The following is a 26,529-nucleotide window of genomic DNA, read 5'->3' on the forward strand; positions in this document are numbered from 1 at the left end:
AGCCCAGGGTAGTGACCAGTCATGAGCCACTGCACTGACAATTCTCAGAAGGTTTTGGTGGCATCATCCAAGTATAGCCTATTCCAATGCCAGCTGGCCCACCTGGGGGCTGCACTCAATTCTTGCCTCTTCATCCTAGAACGCTCTGTTTCCAGTACCACATGTGGGACCTCAGGCAACCATGACAGCAATGGTGGTCATCAAGTGTCAGAGGTGAATAAAGACAAACTGTGCACATGTCAACACTCAGGAAGTACCGAGTGACCGGACGAATCCGTGGCGGGTTGGCTAGGTTGGCAGGGCACATCAAGAATAATTAACACTGGGTTAGGGATATGGCTCAGTGATTTTGCTGTATAAGCATGCTGAGTGAACCAAGATTCTCCAGAACACAGGGACATGCTGGGTTGGCATGGCGGCTTGCCAGCTTAAGAGACAAACTTGTGCCAGCCGTATTAGTGTGAGCTCTGGGTTTGATTGAGGGACCAGAAGGGTTCCCTACATCATCTTCATCTTCAGGCCTCCACATGCACGCATATACACATATGACATGCAACCACACGGGCCCACACACGTACCTAGTGTATAACAGTTTCCACAGAGATGGAAACATTCCATTCTGCAGGAAGCTCCTTAAGCAGAAAGGTAAACAACTGAAAAGAGCTTTAGGAAGTTCCAGAAACTGACCAGATTCACCAGGCTCCTCCCTGACAGGGTAAGAAATAAAGACTGTTTGGGAGTCCCTCTGGGAGAAGCCAAGCTGCGAAGAAGGCTAGATCAGACCATCTGCCTGCAAGAAGCAGAAACTAGCCGAGCGGCCTGGAAGAGCTTTAGACCAACTGAGGCACCTGGAAAGGACGCTCTCCCATCTGCCGAGCTGTTGCCCATGCTTGGGCTGGACTCTGGTGATGCAGCTGTGTGTGAGTCACTTCTGTTCCTGTAAGTGACCCCAGTAAAACGCATGGTTCACCAAGTTAGACTTCGGTGTCATCTGTACTGTGGTGGGCTCCCCATCTGGGGTGAGTCGATGTGTGTGTTGTGTCTCCCCAGGAAAGGTCTTATAAAACAACACCACCCCATACACATAACAAGGAAAAGAAAGAATACTTAAAATTGCACATTGTGGTCGTTTTCAGCAAGGCAAAAGAGAACCAATATGTACATGAATAAGTGACAATATGTAAAGTTACAAAGTCAGTCCCATAGTCCATTTACGGAAACGTCTTTGTCCAAATCAGTGGTGTGCCTTCAAAATCAGCACCTTGGGAGCAGCAATCATTCCAGCAACACTGTCAATCAATCTTCAAAACGTGCTGAGTCAGCTTCATTTTTTTTCTCCCCACATTCAAAGAAGACAATTTAGCTTGGTGAATCCCTTTATGCCCATATTTAACTCCAAATAATTTCTGGTTCTCTCAGAAACCAAATAAAAACTTGCCGTCGACTAGAATGTTCACAGACCTCATTTTAGTTTTCGGATGAAATCCTGCTATTTCAGGCTGGTCCCAAGCTCCTGGGCTCAAGTGAGAGGCTAGGAGACCATCAGCACAGATCACCACACTGGGCTTTAGGGGCTCTTGAGACTCTTGAAAATGGAGTTCCAAGCATGACATGAAGTCAGCTGTGTCGCTGGATAAGCAGGTGAAGGCACCACCCCCTCGGGGCAGATCGGGAGATCTGCATCAGTAAAGATCATGGTCCATCTGCTTCTGTCCTGAGCATAGTGACAGAACAGGCCTGATGTCCTCTAAAGCTATGTCCTCCCTGTCCCCAGCACCCAGTTGGTATGTATTTCCTAGTCTGTCAGAGAGATGATGTGTCTAGTCTGACCAACGAATAGAGGACGATTCCCTCACCTCCCTGGTACCCTGCTGGTGCTCCTGTCTTCTCATCCACCGAGGGCAGAGATGTTGAAGAAGCCTGCATCTCCAGTGCCCGTGCAGAGCCCCTCTCTCCCTCTGACTTGTATCAGAGTGTATCATGGACTGGAGCGCATTTGTAGTGTCAAGTCACTGAGGCTCATGGATCTTTATCATAACAGCAAATGGGTCTTGACTGATGCAGAACCAGAGTTGCCCATGTCAGAAGAGTTCAACCGCAAACTGAGACTGCCTTTTGGTGTACCAGCCTTTGAGACATTCGGTGCGGGGGTGGTATTTGAAGCGGGTGCTGTTTGCTCCATCCGGCTTCTTAATTCACATGCCCTCTGTCATGTCTCACCAATCAGCACTCACTAGCTTCTCCTGCTGGTCGCTGCTAATCCTATGAGATGTCGCCTGCTCCTAGGGCTTCCCCCAAGTGAATCTGATATATGCCACACGGCCCATACTTCAAGTCTCCACGCTATAATGGTGCCCTCTTTAACAACAATAGCCAGGAACACAGGTGCACACATGCATGGGTACACACACAGAGTTGTTGTTGTTGTTGTTATTGTATTATCAAATAAAAGAGAGAGAAAGCGACTTTGAGATGGCTCCATGACTCAGCAGGCAAAGATGCTTGCAGCCAAGCCTGATGACGAGAGTTTAATCCCTGGGACCCATACACAAAGTTATCCTCTGGCCTTGACACAGGCTGATATGTATACCATCACATGTATATACTTCCCTTGGCTGAAAAGAAAATGAAAAATTCTTAATATTTTATTTTTGTTTAGGGGTTTGTGTGTGTGTATGCGCATGTATGTGCGCATGTGTGTGTATGCATGTGTGTATGCACATGTGTGTGTGTAGGCATGTGTGTGTGTACATGTGTGTGTGCGTGTGTGTATGCACATGTGTGTGTGTGTATGTGTGTACATGAAAGCAGGTGCCCAAAGAAACCAAAAGAGGCGTTGGAACCTCTTGAGCAGGGATTTCAGAAGATTCTAAGTGCCACGTGGGTCCTGGGAATCAAACTCTGGTCCTCTGCAAGAGCAGGAGAGCTTTTAACCACTGAGGCATCTCTTTGGTCCCAAAATAAAGTATCTTAGAAGAAAAATAAATTCAGGCTGCCCCTTATTCTACGCCATTTAGGGAGCCACTCTCTCCCTCTTAAAAGGAGGCTGCAGCCCCTGTCACCCAATGAATGATGGGAGTATTCTCTGCCGTCCACTCAGTTCAGCCCATCAGACAGGGTCTAGAGAGATGGCGCCAGCCCCAGCCTTGTGAGATGGGCTACTTTTCCAGGAGCACAGCCAGCAGGGGACCCCTGACCCCGAGGGGGGTCTTCCTTGCTATCTGCTCTTTTTCCTGGATATGACCTTCCTAAGAACACCTCAGCAAGAGTTAGGGGCTTAGGCTTTTGTTATGGAATATTAGTTGAAGATGGGTTACATTCATTTATGCTGGGGAATATTTGTTTAATGACGCAAAGATGTGTTGCATTCCTTATGTTGCATCTGTTTAACTCTGTGAAGCTGTGTTACTTTGCCTGCCTAAAACACCTGATTGGTCTAATAAAGAGCTGAATGACCAGTAGCTAGGCAGGAGAGAGATAGGTAGGATTGGCAGGCAGACAGAATAAATAAGAGGAGAAATGTAGGCTTGGGAGAAAAAGAGGAAAGATCGAGAAAAGAAAAAGGAAGAGAGGAGGGTGCCAGCCAGCCATTGAGTAAGAAGGAAAGCAAGATATGTAGAACAGAGAAAGGTAAAAGCCCAGAGGCAAAAGGTAGATGGGCAAATTTAAGTTAAGGAAAGCTAGCTAGAAACAAGCCTAGCTAAGGCCGAGAACTCTTTTTTTTTAATTAATTAATTTATTTATTTATTAAAGATTTCTGTCTCTTCCCCGCCACCGCCTCCCATATCCCTCCTCCTCCCCAATCAACTCCCCCTCTCTCATCAGCCCAAAGAGCAGACTGGGTTCCCTGCCCTGTGGGGAGTCCAAGGACCTCCCACCTCCTTCCAGGTCTAGTAAGGTGAGCATCCAGACTGCCTAGGCTCCCACAAAGCCAGTACATGCAGTAGGATCAAAACCCAGTGCCATTGTTCTTGACTTCTCAGCAGTCCTCATTGTCTGCTATGTTCAGCAAGTCTGGTTTTATCCCATGCTTTTTCAGACCCAGTCCAGCTGGCCTTGGTGAGTTCCCGAAAGAACATCCCCATTGTCTCAGTGTGTGGGTGCACCCCTCGCGGTCCTGAGTTCCTTGCTCGTGCTCTCTCTCCTTCTGCTCCTGATTTGGACCTTGGGGTTGTAGTCTGGTGCTCCAATGTGGGACTCTGTCTCTGTCTCTCTCTTAGGCCGAGCACTCTTAATAAGTCTCTGTGTATTTATTTGGGAGCTAGGTGGTGGACCCCCAAAGAGTAAAATAAAAAGTAAAAAAATAAAAATAAAAAAACAATTACAGGCCTTCCATGCCTCAGCTGAGAACTGGCAACTCTTTCTGCGGTTAAGTTTCCCTAAAAGAGCCTGATATGTTTCCAAGCTCCGGGTGTGCTGGGCAGCTTTAGTGAGATTTCTGTAGTTCCCTTGCCTCAGAGTGAGGACAGCACAGAGAAGATCCAGGGCATGGCACCACCAAACCTCTCTTCTCAGGCACCATGTGAACTCCAAGGAGACGAGGCTCGAAGGGGAAGGAGATGGACGCTTGCTCTGGAATCCACCCAGAAGAATGAGAAAGAAAAATGCTCAAGGCCCCGGGCAGATCAGAGAGAGATCAGATCAGGCTGAGAGAGGTGGCAGGGACAGGAGGGGACCAGAAGAATTTGACAGGCGGAGTAAGGGCAGAGCTCTGGTTTCTCCTGGCTCCGATTTGGATGGCGCCCCAGAACTGCTGTTGACTGGAGAAGGTGTCCTGCTAGGTCTGTGGCTCACAAAATGCCGCATGGTCTCCTGAAGCAGCAGGGCTCCACTCCTCTGAAATTCCAGGCTAGCGAGTGCCAAGAAGCATTGCAGTTCCTGTGGGCTTTCATTCTGTCTGCGCTGCCCACAGTAACTGACATAATCAGTGGGGGTGGTTCTTAACACTACTGCCCACTTCCCGACCTTTGTCTCCTCAAAAAAAATTTTTTTTTCATAAAAGTCTCATTTAATTTAGTACCCAGAGCTCCGTGCACTAGCTGGTAGGAAGTCCATTCCCAGTTCACAGAGACAAGAGACAAAAAGCATGCCCAAGGCCACACAACTCATAATTGTACTAGAGCCGGGTAACAGACAGTTCGCAATAGTAGACTCGCCTAAAAGAGAGGTAGACCAGTTGGTAGACTGAAGTGAGCCTGCTGCCTCTGTCTGGGTCTCATTTATTTCTGTGCACCTTGTTCCTTGATTCAAAAGCCTTTTTGTGTATTCTTTTCTATTGTAAGATTTACTTATTCTTTTACTATTGTTTAAAAATTTAAATGTGCGTGTGTGTGGTGTATATGTACACGGGTAGTACAAACACACTTCTGGCGGGGGGAGGCTTCACCTGGCTTTCACATGGGTGCCGGGGATTTGAACTCAGATCCACATACTTGCACAGCAAGCGTCACCTTCTCAGCCTTTCTTCCCGTATCTTCTAACAAACATGGTTTCAAATTCACTTTGGAATCTGGGTTCCTGACTCCCTTGTCTCTCAGCAATCCTGCGGTCCTCTTGCAGCAAAGGGCTTGGCGGTGAGCTGAGTATCTTGGACATACATCCAGCTGTTTCCTAAATGGCGCTTCATTCTCCTCTGCAATTGAGCCTGTCAGATGTGGCAGGAAGAGGTTGCCCCTCAGAAACAACTGCATCCTCGACCCCAGAACCTGTGGATATGTGAAAGACAGCAAGGAAACCTGGGCACGGATTCTGAGATGGGAGACAACGCTGGGTCGCTAGGTAGCTCCAGAATGATCACAAGGGTCCCTAAAAGCAGAAGGGGGAGGCAGGAGAGCCGGAAAAGAGCTGTGATGGAGGAGCAGAGGCTGGAGAAGGTTGCTTGCTGACGCTGGAGTCAAGGTGGAAGGCACAAGAGCAAGGAATAAAGGCAGCTCCCAGAAACTGGAGGAAGCAAATACAACTCCTCTAGGGCCTGTAGCCTTTAACACAGTTCCTTATGTTGTGGTGACCCCAACCAAAAAATTATTTTCATCACTACTTAATAACTATGATCTTCCTATTGTTACGAATCATAACATAAATATTTGTGGAGATAGAGATAAGCCACGGGAGTCAAGACCCACAGGTTGAGAACCCCTGCTCTAGAGACCATGGCTCTGTTTGCACCATCAATTTATCTCATTGATTTGTTTCATCAATGCTTCTGACTTCTCTAATTGTGAGAGAACGTATTTTTGTTGTTTCCAGCCACTGAATTTGTTGCGGCAGCAATAGGAAGTTGGGCTGGGGTGTAGCTCAGTTGGAAGAGCACTGCCTAACGTGCATGAGGCCTGGGTGCAATTAGTTCATTAGTTCATTAAGTTGACCTTTTCTCTTTTCATATGCTTCGGTGCTAAGGCAGGCTGGGCCTTGGTCCTGGCCCATCACTGAAGGGACTTTGGGGTTAGAGCTTAGACTTGAGAGGAAATACATTAGACACCAGGACCTTGATCCAAACTGCTGACATCAGCTACATTTATCTACTACTAGTCGACAGAAGCTTGCACCCCCTCAGAGAATTAATACAGAAACTGGACTGGAGAGGTGGCTCAGTGGCTAAGAGAGATACTCCACTCTTGCAGAAGACCCGAGTTCAAATCCCAGCACCCATATCAGGCAGCTCACAGCGGCCTCTAACTCTATTTGATACTGTGATAACTCTCTGACCTCCTTGTGTACATGCAGACACTCACATACAAATAAACAATAACATTTACCATGTAAACTGGCACCTTGCGTCCCATCTTTAAACACTCTGGGTCAGAAACCTGAAGGGAATGATTGAATCCTGAACCTCAGACTCCACACCAACTTAAATTGTTTATGCATGCTGCATCTGATTATGCAAATTGGATGCGAATTAACATGACCTTCAGAGACACCTGAGAAAGTTACCCCTGTTCGGGTTCTCAGCCTTGAGTTCCACAACGCTCCACTGGGCCTGGAGCTGGAAGGACAGCTGAGAGGTTAAGATCACTGGCTGCTCTTCCAGAGGACCTGGGTTCAATTCCCAGCACCCACATGGCAGCTCACAATCATCTGTAACCCTAGTCTAAGGGGATCAAATGTCCTCTTCTGGTCTCCATAGAGGCACCAAGCATGCATGTGGTACACAGACATACATGCAAGTAAAACACTCATATGCATAAAATAACTTAAAAACATTAGAACACTCTGGGATTGGGCTGTACACACAAAGGCCAGGGTTGGTGGCTGAGGAGTCCTTTGAATGGCTGTGATTGTATCTTTACCTGCTGTGATGACAGTTCTAAAACAGGTGAGCTACCTGGACCAGGTGAGGTGGGTGCCAGCACTGTATACAAAGGGCTGAGTAGAGTTAGTTGGAAGGATTGGCAGACAGACGGTTGACTAGAGTTAACAGGTAAGGTAAGTTAGTGATCAGAACCAGCGGGCAGTGGGCCAATCGGTAAATAGCTTTAGCTTAAGGGAGGGGCTCATTCATGGCCCCAGAAGGTCAGATACCATCATCTTCATTCAGACATTGTCTCCTACAGCTTCCTGGTGAAGCTTTTAGGCCAGGAATCTGCATGCAGGGCCACATATGCTACCTGGGCTGACGTTTAAGAATACCCTTTAGGGGGCTGGAGAGATGGCTCAGAGGTTAAGAGCATTGCCTGGTCTTCCAAAGGTCCTGAGTTCAATTCCCAGCAACCACATAGTGGCTCACAACCATCTGTAACGGGGTCTGGTGCCCTCTTCTGGTCTGCAGGCATACACACACAGACAGAATATTGTATACATAATAAATAAATATTAAAAAAAAAGAATACCCTTTAGGATCACACGATGGCTAGCTAATCTTCGTTGTCAGCCACACCTGGAATCGCTGAGAAAACGTATTTCTTTTCTGGACTGAATCTTTGGAGAAGATCCATCCTAAATCTAGGCTACACCTTCTGGTGGCAGCCCACATAAATGACGTGGAAGAAGGCAGCTTTTGCTTCCTGCCTGCTTGCCCTCATTTTCACTGGCAGATTCATCTGTCCTGTTGCTGAGGCAGTCCTTCATGGCATTAGAACTTACTCCACTGTAAACAGAAAACCAGCTGAGACATCCAGCCTCATGGATGGAACAACTACCAGATTTGGGCTTTTCCAACAACAGACAGCCAATGTTGGCCTAGCTGGACCACAGCCGTGTGTGTGTGTGTGCGTGTGTGTGTGCGTGCGTGTGTGTGTGTGTGCGTGTGTGTGTGTGACTGATGATATATATATATATCATGATATAACTAAATATACAGCTGAATATATATACACATTTATATTCAGTTCTGTTCTTCTAGAGAACCCTGACTAATATATACATAAACCTTGTGCGAATGAGCCCCTGGCAGGCATGTTTAGTCATCGTAGGAACCTACAATATGTGGGTTTTATGTGACAGTTGTTAATGTGCCACCTGAGGTACCATCTGCACCACCTGTCTCTGGTCAGGCTGCCGGTTCCATCAGGTGACTCCTTCCAGGAGGACTCCCGTCAGGATCTCTTCATGCAGTACGGTTAGGCGTGCACACATGCACACATTACAAGTTCAGGTGGCTAATGCCTCCCCCCCCCCCGGGCTTCCCCTTTGGTTTGGGGAGATAGGGACCAGGAGATAAATTGTGACTCCTTCTCCCTCTGGAAAGAGGTCGTGAGACAGGTCTTCTGCAGTCTCTCAGGCCCTTCAAAAACGCATCTGGCCTTGCGCTCCTGCGTGGCTGTGAATGCGGCCTCCCTGCCTTGGTCTTCTCTCCTCTCCCCTCTGCCTCTCACTCCTTACTGAAGTGGTAGCTTGTGAACATTTGCTTTCCAAGGGACCTAGGCTGAGGTCTGATCAATGTTATAGCTACGTGGTCTAGCTGGGGTTAAATACAAGAACTTCGGTCCTGTGAGAGGCTCAACATGCTTTCCTCCTGCCCACAACACCGAGCTATTTATTCATTCTGGTGTCCCTGACACTGAGTGTCCAGTTTCCAATTCTTGTAATGACCCCGCTCTCTTTTATCCTTCTCTGTAGGACGGAGCCCATCGGAGGATGCTCTTGAGTCTTCTGTGTATTATTGTTGGCCTTGGTGTCATCTTATTCAAGCTTTGTGGCTATTCCAGCTCACTGCCTTCTTCTTCAGATCTTAAGCCTGCTGTGCAGAATTCAAAACAGCAAAAGCAGATGCAGGCAAAGTTTTCTGTGCCAGGCAGAAAATGGTCCCCAAGATGCTTATGGCCTGTTTCTCAGGCCCTGCCAACATCCCCTCACTTCAAAATGAGTTTGCAGGTGTGATTAACTCAAGGTGCTTGAGCTAGGGCTCAGTCTAGGTTATCTGGGGCCTCAGTGCAATCACATACCTCCATGGACGACGAAAGTGAAGACAGACTTCACACGTCCCCAGAAGGCAATGCATGGCAGCTGTGACCTGTGGTGCTGGCTCTGAATTGCAGTGACATGGTCACAAACCCAGGAATGCTGGCAGCCACCAAAGCTAGACAAGGCACAAAACAAATTCCCCCAGGGCTTGTGGGGGAGTTCAGAATCGCTTCTTGGCCTTGGTTTTTGACTCAGTAAGACTGATCTGAGATTTCTGTACTCTGCAGCCATGGGGGGGGGGGGGATGCATTTCTGCTGTTTTAAGGCATCTGGGCTGGGCTGTGTGATAATTACAGTTGCCACAGGAAACTTCATGAATACAGGTTCTTCCTTAAAACGGCCTTCAGAGATGCCAGCTGAGGCCAGAGAACTACAAGCTCAAGGCCAGCCTGGGCTATGTAGTGAGTTTCTTTCTAGCCCGAACCACATGAAGACCCCATCAACAAAATAAAAACAAAACAGGTCCTCAGGGATCACTGCCCTCTGCTTTTCATGAATAGTTGGCTTTATTTCACCAGCTTCCTGCCTCAGCCTCCTAAGTGCTGTTACTAAACCATGTCCAGCCCAGCCTGTCCTGTCTGTACTTTATTTTATGAGTATTGATGTTTGCCTGTATGTATGGCTGTATAACTACATTCTCTGGCCCAAGTGGAGGCCAGGAGAGGGTCTCTGATCCTCTAGAACGAGACAGACAGACAGAGAGAGAGAGAGAGAGAGAGAGAGAGAGAGAGAGAGAGAGAGACTCATGTGTGGTATAAATCACAGTTCATCTGTGGAGGTCAGAGGACTTGTATGAGTTGGTTCTGCCTTCTACCCTGTGGATTCTGGGAATAGACTTGGGTGGTCAGGCTGGTCAGCAAGTGCCTCTCTTAGGCCATCTTGCTGGCTCTTTTTGTGGTTCTTCTATTCCCATGTTTACTCCAACCCCAAGTCTGCATTCTTAAAAAGTGTCTAAAGGTTCTTGGACCCTTGTTTTCTAGGCAAAGCTAGGGTTTGTTTTCAGACGTCACGAAGGAGATCTGGTCTTCCAGAAGAGAAGCTTCTGAGCTCTAGCTGACCCCTCATGGCCTTCTCAGCCCTCGGCTACTCTCAGCTTTCCCACCTAAGATGCAGGTGTTTTATAAAATGTCTTCACAGTATATCCAGCACGGAAACATGGTGACACTTGTTGACGATATGAAGCCCATGCCGCAGGCGAAGTTAGCACAGCATCTCAGGAGAGTGTACAGAAGAGTCTAAAGTGGTCCAGCAGTCCATCCTTCCATGCTCAGTGGTAGACTGGAGCCTGGGCCAGGGGCTGAACTTACCTAGAAGCCTGGCCCCCTGTGCTGGATGCTCATGATGAGTGTCAGGCCCAGCTCAGGGGAACCAGGAGTTCTGTCATCCAGCTGCAAAGGTGTCAGGGGGTCAGGGACTACACATACTTTTGACAACACTAGTCACAGTTAGGCAATTCGTTGTAATTTATTTTCTTCTCCCCGCACCCTCTTTGGTAAAGGGTCTTGTTGTACAGCCCAGATTGGTTTCAAGCTTTTGATCTTCCTGTCTCCATCTCGAGTCCTGGGATCCCAGGTGACTACCATGCCCGGCCAGTTTATTTGACTCTTTAACTAAAAAGCGCTTCTCCAAACGGTAACAACTTACAAATACACATTCCCACTGATCCTGCGTCCCCCTTCTGAGAACTTATCTGCTGGTATGCTTCATGGCTGTGCATATAAACAGAACGACTCGCTGCAGAAGTGTCTGTAATAGCACGAAAATCAGAATGAATCAAAATGATCGTGAGACTGATTAAATAAATTATGGCAGCTTCAGGCACTGAGACATAATGAGGAAACTGTGCAAGCACCATCGTGGAAATGCTTCCACGGCATCTTAAGGGAGAAGGCAAGATGCTGCAGAGACTGTGTAGACAGAGCTGCATTGGTGGATGAGAAGGTATAAAAACTCTCTTTCCTATCTGTAAAGAGATGGCTGCCGCATGTGTGAGAAATGGTTACCTCTGTGGCAGGGACGGGAACCAAGCGGATGAGAACCAAGGAAGAGGAGACTTTTACCCTGCATATAATCATACTTTGTAACTTGGAACAATGTGAATATAGTATATTCTTTAAAAGAAATAAAGTAAGTGTTTATTGTGGTCCTTACAGTAAGAAATCTGGCTTTGGTTCTCCACATCTGATTGTCTTAAGGTCCACCTGATCATCCTGGTGGTCTGTGGGCTGCTCAGGTTGGGTACACATAGAATCCACAGCCACACCCAGTATCTGTTCAGACTTCAGACCAGAATGTGATTTCTGGCACCCAAGGCTGTGGTGAGACCAGTCTTGGGGTTTCTCATTGGTAGAAGCAGTTTCCATAGGTTCTGAGATTCTGGTCCCCCATCTCCAGGGCAGCTTCTAGAAAGGAGGAGTCCAACAAGGTTCTAATACAGTGGCATCAGCTGTTCCCGGCTCACAAGGGAGGAATGGTGGTATCGATCTCGGGCGGCAAAGTCTGTGTTCTCCTGGGTAAGCTGAGTCATTTCCATATCAACCTTGGCCAGGGACGGTGCCAAGATGATCTGCTCCTGGGAGGACCTCAGGCTCCTTCAGGGAGAGACAAAGGATAGGGAGAGGGGAAGAAGCAGCAGAGATGAACACTGGAAGCCAGTCTTCCCTGGAGAGGGACACTGTGACATGCCAGCTGTCCTAACGTTTAGCATGTGTGTAGATGTTTAAAACATAGCTGCTGAGAACTATAACTATCATCTGTGAACTTGAAGTAGGAGACACAGGACCAAGGGGAGGGAAGGGAGTGGCCTTAACTGGGACATTAAGTGGATCAGCATCAATCTATACTTTCTAACAAGAGATGCCCACACTACAGACAGGGTTGTGAGAGCTGTCACTTCCCTTTGCTCCCTTGTCAGATGAGACAAGGGAGTCGCAGAAAGGAGAAGAGCAGAACCAGAAACTACTTTGATTCGTTAGAAAGTGAGTTGAGATGTTACACAGGCTGCTGGGGATAAAGGCATGCATGGTATCCCTACAGCCAGCTCCGCATACTACAGCACCACCTTTCCAGGCAAGATGTGCCGGCTGTAATCGTGGCAGGGAGACTGTGGGGGTAACCAACTGCCTTTGGATTGGACTTGAGGTCCTCTCCGCAGAAAAGAATTAAGGCTTGGCACCATAAACCTGATCGGAAGACAAGGCTTAGAAGGTTACAGGACCCTGGGAGGAATCTATTACTGTTGTTTTGCTAAAGAACATGTCGAACTGCCTTCTAAGTTTATTGCTTTATGTACACAGATTAGTGCTGCCCTCAACCTTAGCCAGAGAAGCTTCTCTCTGCAGTGGGCATCAGTTAACACAGAGACTCATAGCTGTTCAAAGTGCTGAGAATAAATGCTTATTGAGCAGTAAGCCCTAAGGGAGACATCAGTGCCAATCCTTGTCACCAAGGCTGAGAGAATGTAAGGAAGAGGGCAGAATGAAGGAGCCAGAGGGAGGGTGCCATGAGATGCTGGCCTTTGGACATGGCCACTGCACCCGTGAGCTCAGTGCAGCTGGGATTACTCACACAGTCAACAAGATCAAGATCAATGGACATTCCAGTAGGCAGCACTTATTGGACTCGGTGCCATGACAAAAAAGGAGAGGGCATGAACTGGGAAGGGGGATGGGCTGCAGATGCCTGGGGGACTTGGTGCACAAGATCAAGATGCATGGCTTACATGTATGAGATTATCAAAGGATAAATGAAAGATATTCTATGAGAAAGGAAGGAAGAAAGGGAAGAAGGAAGGAAAAGAAGGAAGGAATAGAAAAGAGAGAAGGAAGGAAAAAAGAGAGGAAGGAAGAGAAAGAAGAGAAGGAAGAAAGGAAGGAAAAAAGAAAGGAAGGAAGAGAAAGAAGAGAAGGAAGAAAGGAAAGAAAGAAGGAAGGGAAAAAGAAAGGAAGTTGAGTGAGGAGTGGTTTCTGGGCCATCAAGGTTGCTCAGCAAGCAGCAGAGGTAAAGTGCCCAGGCTTTGGGTACCAAAGTGGCAAAGACAAAGAGAAGCCCAGATTTGGTGTCTATGGCACCAGCCTCTGCATCCAGGCAGATACAATGTGAAGATCATGTTCCAGGCCTGTCCGGAGGATGGCATCAGCGGCTGAAGAAGGTATTGCTGCTCTTAGCCCTGCCCCTCATCAGATAGTGGCCTCGGGATACCTCTGTTTTCCTACCCCTCCATGGCCCTTCCAGGTCCACAGCCTGTCATGTCATTGAGTTTTCCCGGAGGTACAGGTTTCCTCTGGACATCTTCCCCCCAAAAGAATCAGCTACTTTACTCAGAGTAATGTTCAAGTACTCAAATCAGGGATGTAAAACAAGATATGAAAAGCAATGTAAAAAGATGGAGGTCCGAGGACACGAGACTGTAGAATTTCAGCAGCATCACTGCTGCTGAGTCGGGGAGTGTCCATCATACGAACCTGGCGCTACAGCCATCTGTTAAAAACCACCTAAAGTAGTTAGGCTAAGAATTTGTGAAAACTGAATTTGCTCCTGTAAGGGTGGAATCTGCAAAACAGAAGTGGCCAAAATGCCACACTAGAAAATCATAAATTTTTTTTTAAGCAGGTAAAAGTCAGATGCATTCTTCTGGACTCAGGGAGAGCAGCTTCTTAGCACTGCTTGCAGATCCTCATCTGGACAGCTGCTAGGGTTTCCGGGAAGGAAGCCTTCTATAGGTCAGGGTTCACCTCACAGAGTAACCATGAGGAACAGGTATAATAAAGGACAGAACGCAGCAAATCCTTCTGCCCAAGCATACTTAACAATGACTTGCCCTTGGTTTTGAAGGACGTTTTAGAAAAAGTCAAAACGACAGAGCAAGGCTACCAGTTTCTATTTTTAAGCTACTTCTTGGCCCTTCTCTCTTCTAAATCATCACAGAACACACCCAGGAGCTGTGGTGAGGCCAGCAAGCTTGGTGCTGTCTCGGCCAAGCCCCCACAATCCACTTCACTAGTCCAGAGCTGCGTATGAATGAGGGGCTCTGTAGACTGACAAAGGGCTATCTTTCCCTAGGAACACCTTCCTAATACAGTGACCTTGGAGGTGACATCCCAGGAAATCAGAGTACAGCTGAAGGGACCATGGTGAACCCCGTGGCCATTTTTTAGGCTTTCCAGCCAGAAACGACTAACTATATTCTTGTAATCAATTATACCAAATAACCCCACCCGCATATTTGAAGTTTAAAATTTTGTACGCAGCTTCTATACCAAACCTCTTTGCACTGAATCTGCTTTCTCTCAGTACTAGGTGATGAGGGAAAGAGATCTGTGTAGGTGAGCTGTGACCTGAGCCACCCAGCCAAGTGCCTCAGACAGGAAGAAAGCAACAGTCTCCCCACATTTCCCGCAGCTCCAAGGAGGACATATAACAGCCAGTAAACACATTCTCTCCCGTGGGCCCTCCTTTTGTTTCCACCCCCTACACCTTTTCCTTTGTCGCCCCAAGCTATAGCACCAAATTCTCACTTCTTGTGTCAATTGAAGAGACTGGCAGTGTTTTCAGAGAGCTGTATCAGAAAGGATGAATGGGTAGAGGGGCTGGAGAGGTGGGTCAGTGCTGAAGAGAAAGTTCTGCTCTTGCAGAGGACCCAAGTTCTGTTCCCAGCAATCAATTCGGGCAGCTTACAAATGCCTGTAACTCCAACTCCAGGGGAATGGAATAACTCGGGCCGCCCCAGGCACCTGCCCTCATGTGCGTACACTCCCCTTTCCAATGCATATAATTATAAAAAAAATGGATGCCAGGAAGTGCTGAGTGATGGTTCAGTGTTCGTGGAGTTTTGCTTCTGGAGACAAGTGGTGACGATGGCCATATGACAATGATTGTATTTAATACCATGAATATGCACTTACAGATGATTTCGGTGATAAATTTTATGTTATGTGTGTTTTACCACATAAAAAAAATCCTAAGAGGAAAACACAAAGATAAAAAGGATATTATGCTGACATCTGGAATCAATGGGACCGGGTCCTAATCTTCATTAGTAGTGTCTGGGCGTGGAAAGTGCAGATATTTGTGCAAACACAAACCACACATCTAGAGTTTCAAAATCAAACCATCCAAATGAAACCAAATAAGCCATGGACTGCCTTCTGCTCGGACTTGCCTGGCCTGCAGCTTCGGCTCCTCACTAATATTGAAAGGGAAGAGAAGGCGGAAGTAGTTCCCAGAACCCTAAGGCCTTAAAGGATGAGGAAGTTTGGGCATCCAACTAGGGTGGGAAGGAGCCAGAGGGAAGGGGCAGCAGGAAATATTCTCTTCAGGATAAAGCTCTCTGTGTGTGTGTGTGTGGTGTGTGTGCATGTGTGTGGTATGTGTATGTTATGTGTGTGTGATGTGTGTATGTTATGTGTGCATGTGTGTGTGGTATGTATGTGTGGTATGTGTGGTGGTATATGTGTCTGTGTTATGCGTGTGTGCATGTGTGTGGTATTTGTGTGTGTGTGTGTGTGCCCGAGATGCGTGCGTGAATGTGTGGTGGTGGTGGTGGTGGTGTGTGTGTGTGTGTGTGTGTATGGTATGTATGTGTGTATGGGGTGTGTGTGTGTGTGTGTGTGTGCACACGCGTGTGCGCATATGGCAAGCTCACAGCAGTCCTCCACAGACTGTCCATGCTTGGCTTATAGAGTGGCTGTCATGAGTACAATGACACCCAGTTACCTTTGACCCGAGATGATAAATACGAGATCCAGTTTCACATTTCCTTAGGTTTTGATCTTGGGCATGATTAAGTATTGGTGGGAATGTGACTTAGACTATAAACTCGCTCAGCCCTGACAGATCAGCTCTGGTGACCTGACACCCAGACTCCAGATAAAGGCTCGCTCCTGAAGACTGAGGACATGAAGGGAAGAGGACATGAGCCTGCTAGAGGTTCTGACGAGCTGAGCTGGGAGAGAGGTGTGGGGCACAATGAGGAGCACGTGCTGGGTGCTGAGTGTGGAGGAGGACAGTGAGGAGCACTTCTGGGTGCTGAGTGTGGAGGAGGACAGTGAGGAGCACTGCTGAGTGTGGAGGACAGTGAGGAGCACGTGCTGGGTGCTGAGTGTGGAGGACAGTGAGGAGCACTTGCTGGGTGCTGAGTGTGTAGGACAGTGAGGAGCATTGCTGGGTGCTGAGTGTGGAGGACAGTGAGGAGCACGTGCTGGGTGCTGAGTGTGGAGGACAGTGAGGAGCACGTGGTGGGTGCTGAGTGTGGAGGACAGTGAGGAGCACGTGCTGGGTGCTGAGTGTGGAGGACAGTGAGGAGCACTGCTGGGTGCTGAGTGTGGAGGAGGACAGTGAGGAGCACTGTTGGGTGCTGAGTGTGGAGGACAGTGAGGAGCACTTGCTGGGTGCTGAGTGTGGAGGACAGTGAGGAGCATTGCTGGGTGCTGAGTGTGGAGGACAGTGAGGAGCACGTGCTGGGTGCTGAGTGTGGAGGACAGTGAGGAGCACGTGCTGGGTGCTGAGTGTGGAGGAGGACAGTGAGGAGCACGTGCTGGGTGCTGAGTGTGGAGGACCACAGTGAGGAGCACGTGCTGGGTGCTGAATGTGGAGGAGGACAGTGAGGAGCACGTGCTGGGTGCTGAGTGTGGAGGAGGACAGTGAGGAGCACTGCTGGGTGCTGAGTGTGGAGGAGGACAGTGAGGAGCACGTGCTGGGTGCTGAGTGTGGAGGACCACAGTGAGGAGCACTGCTGGGTGCTGAGTGTGGAGGAGGACAGTGAGGAGCACGTGGTGGGTGCTGAGTGTGGAGGAGGACAGTGAGGAGCACATGCTGGGTGCTGAGTGTGGAGGAGGACAGTGAGGAGCACGTGCTGGGTGCTGAATGTGGAGGACAGTGAGGATCATGTGCTGGGTGCTGAGTGTGGAGGAGGACAGCGAGGAACACGTGCTGGGTGCTGAGTGTGGAGGAGGACAGTGAGGCGCACGTGCTGGGTGCTGAGTGTGGAGGAGGACAGTGAGGAGCACGTGCTGGGTGCTGAGTGTGGAGGACCACAATGAGGAGCACATGCTGGATGCTGAGTGTGGAGGAGGACAGTGAGGAGCACGTGCTGGGTGCTGAGTGTGGAGGAGGACAGTGAGGAGCACTGCTGGGTGCTGAGTGTGGAGGAGGACAGTGAGGAGCACGTGCTGGGTGCTGAGTGTGGAGGAGGACAGTGAGGAGCACTGCTGGGTGCTGAGTGTGGAGGAGGACAGTGAGGAGCACGTGCTGGGTGCTGAGTGTGGAGGACCACAGCGAGGAACACGTGCTGGGTGCTGAGTGTGGAGGAGGACAGTGAGGAGCACGTGCTGGGTGCTGAGTGTGGAGGAGGACAGTGAGGAGCACGTGCTGGGTGCTGAGTGTGGAGGACCACAATGAGGAGCACATGCTGGATGCTGAGTGTGGAGGACCACAGTGAGGAGCACGTGCTGGGTGCTGAGTGTGGAGGAGGACAGTGAGGCGCACGTGCTGGGTGCTGAGTGTGGAGGAGGACAGTGAGGAGCACTGCTGGGTGCTGAGTGTGGAGGACCACAGTGAGGAGCACGTGCTGGGTGCTGAGTGTGGAGGAGGACAGTGAGGAGCACGTGCTGGGTGCTGAGTGTGGAGGAGGACAGTGAGGAGCACGTGCTGGGTGCTGAGTGTGGAGGAGGACAGTGAGGAGCATGTGCTGGGTGCTGAGTGTGGAGGACCACAGTGAGGAGCACGTGGTGGGTGCTGAGTGTAGAGGACAGTGAGGAGCACGTGCTGGGTGCTGAGTGTGGAGGACCACAGTGAGGAGCACGTGGTGGGTGCTGAGTGTGGAGGACAGTGAGGAGCACGTGCCGGGTGCTGAGTGTGGAGGAGGACAGTGAGGAGCATGTGCTGGGTGCTGAGTGTGGAGGAGGACAGTGAGGAGCACGTGCTGGGTGCTGAGTGTGGAGGACCACAGCGAGGAGCACGTGCTGGGTGCTGAGTGTGGAGGAGGACAGTGAGGAGCACTGCTGGGTGCTGAGTGTGGAGGACCACAATGAGGAGCACATGCTGGATGCTGAGTGTGGAGGAGGACAGTGAGGAGCACGTGCTGGGTGCTGAGTGTGGAGGAGGACAGTGAGGAGCACGTGCTGGGTGCTGAGTGTGGAGGAGGACAGTGAGGAGCACTGCTGGGTGCTGAGTGTGGAGTAGGACAGTGAGGAGCACTGCTGGGTGCTGAGTGTGGAGGAGGACAGTGAGGAGCACGTTTTGGGTGCTGAGTGTGGAGGAGGACAGTGAGGAGCACTGCTGGGTGCTGAGTGTGGAGGAGGACAGTGAGGAGCACGTGCTGGGTGCTGAGTGTGGAAAACCACAGTGAGGAGCACGTGGTGGGTGCTGAGTGTGGAGGAGGACAGTGAGGAGCACGTGCTGGGTGCTGAGTGTGGAGGAGGACAGTGAGGAGCACGTGCTGGGTGCTGAGTGTGGAGGACAGTGAGGAGCACGTGCTGGGTGCTGAGTGTGGAGGACCACAGTGAGGAGCACGTGCTGGGTGCTGAGTGTGGAGGACCACAGTGAGGAGCACGTGCTGGGTGCTGAGTGTGGAGGAGGACAGTGAGGAGCATTGCTGGGTGTTGAGTGTGGAGGAGGACAGTGAGGAGCACATGCTAGGTGCACAGTTTTGAGGAGCAAATGCCAGCCTCACAGAGCTTCTCCATTGTAAAGTTCTGCACCACAGTCCAGGCCCAAGGAACAAGACCCTTTGGCACTTCCCAAGACAGGGACACTCATCCATCCTTTTACCAGTCCCAGTGGGCACAGACCTGCAGGAGGGCATCAGGAGGGACTTCATCCATCGGAAAAAGCTGAAGTTCGAAGCTGAGCCTGTGGGGAAGATATGGGCATACATTTTGAGGATTTTTCATAGATAATTTGAACCCCAGCTTCATGGGGAGCTTGCACACCCCTTAACATGCTCACGCACAACTTCCACATGTATGTACATACATAGAACTATCACGCTTTCCCACTTGACCCAAAGAACATTTGGTGTCGTACAGCCTGGCAGCAGCCTGCCTCCTGCTCATGTACGGTTCCTGAAAACTACTTTCTAAACTCCAAATTCCTTCGGAGGAGAGCGGGTGGAGCCTACGGCAAAGAAAGCTGCTTCTGCCTTAGGAATGAAAACACATTTGTACGACACTTATTCTTAGATTCACATGTGTGTGCCGAATGCGTGCTGTCCAGTCTCTCCACTAGGACCACACACTCTGAAAACAGGGAACATGGCTTTTTCTTCCTTATAACCTCATGGGATCTGGCACTTAGGAAGTTTCTAACAGGTGTTAAGTGAACAACATAGAAATGTTTGAAGTAAGGTGTTTGTTTGTTTTTTGAATTGGCAAAATAACCTTTGTGTATGACACACCAATCAGAATAAAGTTCAACCTTAAATATACATGTATAGTGAAATAGATATTTATATAACATTATTTACCACACATTTATTTATTAGATATATACAACATACTATATGTATATATTATATATCATATTATATATTATTATATATCAATATATTAGTAAACATAATTATACATTATAAATCATATTTTAAATAATATATCATTACCATATTAATATTTACAAATATATAACATTCATATGACTATATTATATAATAATTATTTTGTAATATATTATTATATATGATACATGCATTATATTATACATTATATTGAATTTCAGGATAGTACAGGCTACCAAACCAGGCAGGACCCATCTCAATCAAACAAATAAAAGCACCTTGCTGTGGTGGTAAATACCTTTAATCCTAGCGCTTGGGAGGTAGAGGCAGACAGATATTTCTATGAATTTGAGGCCAACATAGTATACATAGAGAACTCTAGGCCAACGTGGGCTACATAGTAAGGCCTTGTCTAAAAAAAAAAATCTAAATCCCTTTGTCGACAATCTGTTTTAGTTACTTGTCTGCTGCTGTCATAATATCATAACCGAGACAACTAACAGAAGGAAGGATTCATTTGGGCTTGTGGTCCCAGGGGGTTAGAGTCCATCACCGTCACTGCAGGGGAGCAGTGGGCAGGGCATCCAGCTTACAATCTTTCTGCCCCTGTTCGGAGACAATCATGAGCCTTGGGGTGAGGAATGTGGTATGTATGGCCCATTTAGGGATAAGCAATCCAGTCTCTTATTCCCTAGATGTCGGCCAGTTGAGCATCTCTGTGTTGCCATCTGTTTCAAGAAAAAGTTTCTCTGATGGGGGCTGATAGGTGCACTGATCTATGTGTGTAGCGGTTAGTCATTAGGAGTTGTTTTAATGCTATCACTATTTAGTAGTATTAGGTTCTCCCTTAGGGCTTATGACCTATCCATTCATAGGTTCTTGGCCCCATTACCAGTGCCACATATGGGTTCCATCTCATGGAATGGACTTTAGTTCAAGCAGAAAGTGACTGGTTACTCCCATAACATTTGTGCCGTTATTGCACTAGTGAGCATGTCCTGCCAGGTTGCTGTAGCTCACAGGGTTCACAGCTGGATGGGCTGATGATTGCTTTCTCCTCCCTCCAGTACCATGATTCTCGCCAGATTCCAGAGGGTAACCAAGAATAGTAGAAATCACCTGTAATGGTTTGGGTTCTATATGGGACCTCATGGGCTAGGGTTCAAAAAGAGGTAACCCATTCTGGTTCTAAGGTTTCTAATTGCTAGCCCGTGGTATCTTGTTAGATAGAGTATTGTCCCCTGTTATAGGATGACTACATTTTAAACTACTAAACTATTTTATATGTGTATATGTATATTTTATGAAGCTTCTACAATAGTAAGAATGGCTTTTCCAAAAGTGGTAGCAACCCTTCCCCTTACGCGCTCTACCCTGCCCTCCCACCTCCCACTCCATTTAATCTTCCCTGTCCCATTATTCTCCCTTCCTCCATTCTATTGCTGTATTCCATGTTCTCACTCTTAAAAGCACACCCCCAGTGGTTCTTACTAGCTTCCTAAAAGCACACCCCCAGTGGTCCCTTACTAGTTTCCTAAAAGCACACCCCCAGTGGTCCCTTACTAGTTTCCTAACCTCTGTGGGTATTCCAAATGAGTCATACATATCTAGAGATTCCAAGCTAACATCCACATGTAAAAGAAACCATGCCACATTTGTCTTAGTTTGTGCTACCTTACTTACTATGACTCCAGTTTCATTCATTTACCTGCACATTCCATAATTTCATCTTTAATAGCTGACTAATATTGCATTGTGCAAATGTACAATAGCCAGGAAATGGTGACATCCTAGGTGTCCACCAACTGAGAACAGGTAATGAAAATGTGGTCCATGTACACAATGGAGTATTACTCAGCTGTTAGTACATCTTTAAAATTGCTTTATTGTTGAGGAAAATATAAATTATGTGCTATGGTTTGAATGTGTCCCCCGAAGTTCATGTGTGGGAACTTAATCTCTGTAAGCATTGAAAGGCAGGATCCTGAAATGGTTTAGCCATGGTGGCTCTGTTCTCTTAACTGGAGTGACACTCTATCCTGGGAGTGGGTTAGTTATCTAGGAAGAGGGTTAGCTACCTAGGGTAGAATAGTTATGTAGGAAATGAGTTAGTTATCTAGAGAGTGGGTTAGTTATCGAGGGAGTGGGTTTCTGTTAAAAAGATCATTTCTTCTCTCTTCCTCTCTTCTCCGCCCCTGCTTCCATATCTGTCATAAGATGTTTATCTCTGTGTCATAATGCATCAATTAGGCTTTAACCTAAGTACCCTCTGGAGGCTTCCCAGTCTCCAGAACCTTTAGCCAAATAATTTGTTGTTGTTGTTGTTGTTTTCTGGTTTTTCAAGACAAGGTTTCCCTGTAGCTTTGGAGACTATCCTGGGACTAGCTCTGGTAGACCAGGCTGGCGTCAAACTCACAGAGATCCAACTGCCTCTGCCTCCTGAGTGCTGGGATTAAAGGCATGCACCACCACCGCCTAGCAATTTTTGTTGTTTATAAATTGTTCAGTTTATGGTATATTATTTTATCATTAGAAAAGAGACATTTTCTATTTCCTGTATTATATTTTTAGACAGGGTCTTATGTAGCCCTCGCTGGCCAATGTACTTGCTCTGTAATCCAGGCTGACCTTGAACTCACAGAGATCTGCCTGCCTCTGTCTCTTGATCTGCCTTTAATCTCTGGGATTAAAGGTGTGTATTCGTATTCAGGTGTCTGTTCTGGCCTACCTTTGGGGTTCTGACAGGATATGTCCTCAGCTGCAGCCACTAAGAGCACCTCCGGTGCACATTCCTGTGCTCCCCTTTAAAAGGTGGGCCTTGCCCACCTCCCATCTCTTTCTTTTTCTCTCTCTGTTCCTTTCTCTCTCTAACTCTATGCCTGTCTCTTTGTTTCTCCCCCTCCCTCCTCTCTCTCTTCTGCTGATCCTGTCCCCAGATGCCAGTCTCCCCCTCTCCTCCTTTCTCATTCCCTTTCCCCTAATAAAAAGACCCTTCCTATGAGCTCTGTCTTATGGCATCTTTGTCTTGCGCGCCACTTTTGAAATCACAATGGTGTGCACCATTATACTCGGCTATTTTCATCTTCATATATACACAGGCTCTCCTATGATAGATGATATAATCTCTTTATTCCTGGCTTTGGCCATTTGTGTCTTATCCTGATTGATTTGGCCAGCAGCCTACTGATTTTACTTTGTTTCACTGATGTGGGAATTTGAATAAGAATAGCCTTCATAAGAACAAGTATTTGGACCCTTGGTCCCCAGGGGCACTGTTTGGGGAAGTTTAGGAAATATGGCCTTGCTGGCGTGTCCCTAGGGGCAAGCTTCGAGGTTTTAAAGCCTCTTCCCCCCTCTTCCCCCCATTCTCCGTGCTCTCTGTCTGTTTTAAGATGTGAGTTCTCAGCATTCAGTCCCTGCTTCCATGCCTGCTGCCTGCTGCCTGCTTCTTGCTGCCATAATGGACTCTTACCCTCTGGGACCCTCAGGCCAAATCAACCCTTTCTCCTGTGAGCTGCTCTGGTCTTGGTGTTTCCCACAGCACAGAGAAGTGACTAACAGTGTGTTCTCTTTCTTTCCCCTGTTTTGTATCTTACTGACTTCTCCTATGATACTTACTTGTGCCCTTGTCCCACCCCACCCCTGACACTTCGGGTTTAATTTTCTCTTCCTCCTCCTCTTTTTCTTCTTCCTTTTTTTCCTAATTTCTTTTTTTTTTTTTTTTTTGGTTTTTCGAGACAGGGTTTCTCTGTGGTTTTGGAGCCTGTCCTGGAACTAGCTCTTGTAGACCAGGCTGGTCTCGAACTCACAGAGATCCGCCTGCCTCTGCCTCCCGAGTGCTGGGATTAAAGGCGTGAGCCACCACCGCCCGGCATTTTTCCTAATTTCTTAAGTTCAAAGTGGAGGCTTTGGATCACTGTTTTGAGAACTTTCTTATTTGATGATCTACACGCGTGTTGCTATGAATTTCTATTATCTATATCTTATAACTTTGATATTTTGCATTTTTGGTTTTATTCGGTTCAAAATATTTTGCAACTTCAGTTCTGTTTTCTTCTTTGAAACTTCAGCTGGTTTCTATAACTTACTTACTGTTCTTAGTCATTTAGTAATTTTTTTAGCTTCTAGATAGTTGGGGATTTTCCCATTACCTTCCTGTTATTTATTTCTAATTATTTCCCCTTTCAGAGAAATATTTTCTTCAAGTGACCTAAATACTTTTAAATTTACCAAAACTTTGTGCCCGGTAATATCCTGGTGAGTGTTTCCTGTTACTGAAAAGAATGTGACTTTTGCAGTTTGTGGAGAGACTAGGCCATGAATATTAGAACAGCTTGTTGACAGCATTACTCAAGTCTTCTGTGGCCTTGCTAACTGCATGCCTACATGTATCAATTATTGGGAAGCAGATGCTGAAATATGTGGCTATGAACTTTTCTATTTTCCCTTCATTCTATGAGATTCCAAAGCTCTGCTTTTAAGGGCATGAAGGTTAGGTTTATTATGTATTCTTCATGAGTGTTCCCCCTCATCTTTATCAAGTGATCCTCTTGATCAGTGGCAACAGCTTTTACTTTAATATCTGTCTGATGTTAATAAAGCCACTTTAGCTGTCTTTTGATTGGCATTAGCCTCACATCTTTTTTAGTTTTATCCTATTTGTATGTTATTTATTTAAAACAGATTTCTTTAGCTGGGGATGTAGTTCAAGGACAAAGTACTTTCCTAGTATATAAGGGCCCCGGGTTTGATAATCAGCACTGCAAAAATAAATGTATGAATTAAAAGAAGTTTCTGGTATGCAGCATATAGTTGGGTCACTCTTTTTTATTCAACTGTCACTTAACTGGGGATGTTTAGACTAGCTATATTTACTGTGATATTCAATATAGATGTGCTAATATAAATCACTGATGTTCTTTGTTTAACTCAGGTTGACTTCCCACTTCTGCTGACCATAAGCTGGCATGCACTTCATGTCATGTCTTTGTTTTTTATTATCAATAAATATTCTGCACTATGCTTATTTTTACTTTTTTGTCTTTGATGTGCTTTTAATTTTTAAAATTATGTTTATTTTATTTATTTTCATGTATGTACACACACACACCTGCTACAGTACCTGTGTGGAGGCCAAAGGATAACTTGTAGGAGTCAGTTTTATCTTTTTACTATGTGAGTCCTGAGGATCAAACTCAGGTTGTCAGGCCTTGCATCAGTGTCTTTACCCACTGAGCCATCTCTTAATACTTTTTTTCCATTCTTTTTTTTTTTTTACCTCTGTTGTCTTATTGGCTAGAACTCTTCACTCTATTACCTAGTAGTTAGCTTAGGGCTTATATTATACATTTTAAACTTAACCCAGTCTAGCTTCAAATGATATGATAGCATTAACTCATAGCCTAGGAAATGCATAACATTATACAACATCAGTATACTTTATTTCAATGTATTATTTTAGCCTTGGATCTTTCACCATTGTTGCCATCCATTTTAATTTGGAAAAATCAAAAATTAATTCTAGTGTATTTCATTTATAATGATGTATATGTCATTTTTTTAAACATAAGGCTCATCAATGAAAACTAGAAAAAAAATAAGGGAGAGGGTAGCACAGTGATTTAGCTACTTACCAAGGTAAAGACCTGGACTGGCCTGGCCAATGTAGAAATATACAATGACGGCAACACCCATGCTAACCAGGGTATAGACCCACTGGATCACAAACATGATGAGAAGGGATGCAACAGCCTACAGAAACAGATAGGAAGAGTAAGTCCCCTGATGGCTTTGTACAGGGCAAACAAAATACAAGACAAAGACCTCAGGAGACAGAGGTCTCAGAACAACATTTGAACCCTTAATAATTAAAATTTACTTATAAATAATAAAAGTAAATAAATAAATAAAAGTAGATAAAAATACTTATAATAAAAGGAAAGTCTGAATAATTAAAGTTTACTTACAATAGATAAATAATGAAGTTTACTTACTGTGGTAGTGTGCTAGTTATGTGGGTTTTGTTTGTTTGTTTGTTTTGCTTGTTTTAATTTTGTCAAGGTGCACTAGGGTCATCTGGGAATAGGGAACCCAGTTGAAAAAATACCTAAATAAGATTAGTCTCTAGGCATTTTGTTTGTTTGGTTGGTTTTTGATTTTGTTTTGTGTTTTGTTTTTCAGGACAGGGTTTCTCTGTAGCTTTGGAGCCTGTCCTGGAATTAGCTCTTGTAGGCCAGGTTAGCCTTGAACTCACAGAGATCCTCCTGCCTCTGCCTCCCAGTGCTAGGATTAAAGGTGTGCACCACCACCACTCAGCAAGGCTTTTTTAAAACTATTGTTGATTGATGGGGAACGGCCCAGCAACTGCAGAGAGTTCCACCACTGAGTGGGTGGTTCTGGGGTGTATAAGAAAGCAGACTGAACAAGCTATGGGGAGCATGCCATGGTCTCTGCTTCAGTTCCTTCCTCCAGCTTCCTGCCTTGAGTTTTGTCCTGACTTCTTCTCATGGTGGACTATAAACTGTAAACTGAGATAAAGCCTTTCCTCCCCAAGGTTCCTTTGGTCAGTGTTTATCACATCCTTAGAAAGCAAACCAAGAAAGGTGGTTACAGTGGCTGCTAACTTGACAGGATCT

The 26,529-nt window shown here is 46.8% G+C and overlaps 1 protein-coding gene across 1 annotated transcript in view; it reads right to left on the bottom strand.

The window, feature by feature from the left end:
* Positions 1–10,842: 10,842 nt before the first annotated feature.
* Slc12a8 (solute carrier family 12 member 8) overlaps positions 10,843–26,529 on the bottom strand; it is a 161,708-nt gene continuing 146,021 nt past the window's right edge. Inside the window, exons 11-13 of the mRNA XM_075955462.1 lie at positions 25,528–25,645; positions 19,191–19,251; positions 10,843–11,993 (exon numbers count right to left, since the gene is read on the bottom strand). Of these exons, the coding sequence (XP_075811577.1) occupies positions 11,831–11,993; positions 19,191–19,251; positions 25,528–25,645 (342 nt within the window). The 3' untranslated portion in view covers positions 10,843–11,830. The remainder of the gene's footprint in view (positions 11,994–19,190; positions 19,252–25,527; positions 25,646–26,529) is intronic.

The sequence above is a fragment of the Microtus pennsylvanicus genome, chromosome 1 (genome assembly GCF_037038515.1).
Source record: "Microtus pennsylvanicus isolate mMicPen1 chromosome 1, mMicPen1.hap1, whole genome shotgun sequence".
In the NCBI taxonomy this organism is placed as follows: Eukaryota; Metazoa; Chordata; class Mammalia; order Rodentia; family Cricetidae; genus Microtus; species Microtus pennsylvanicus.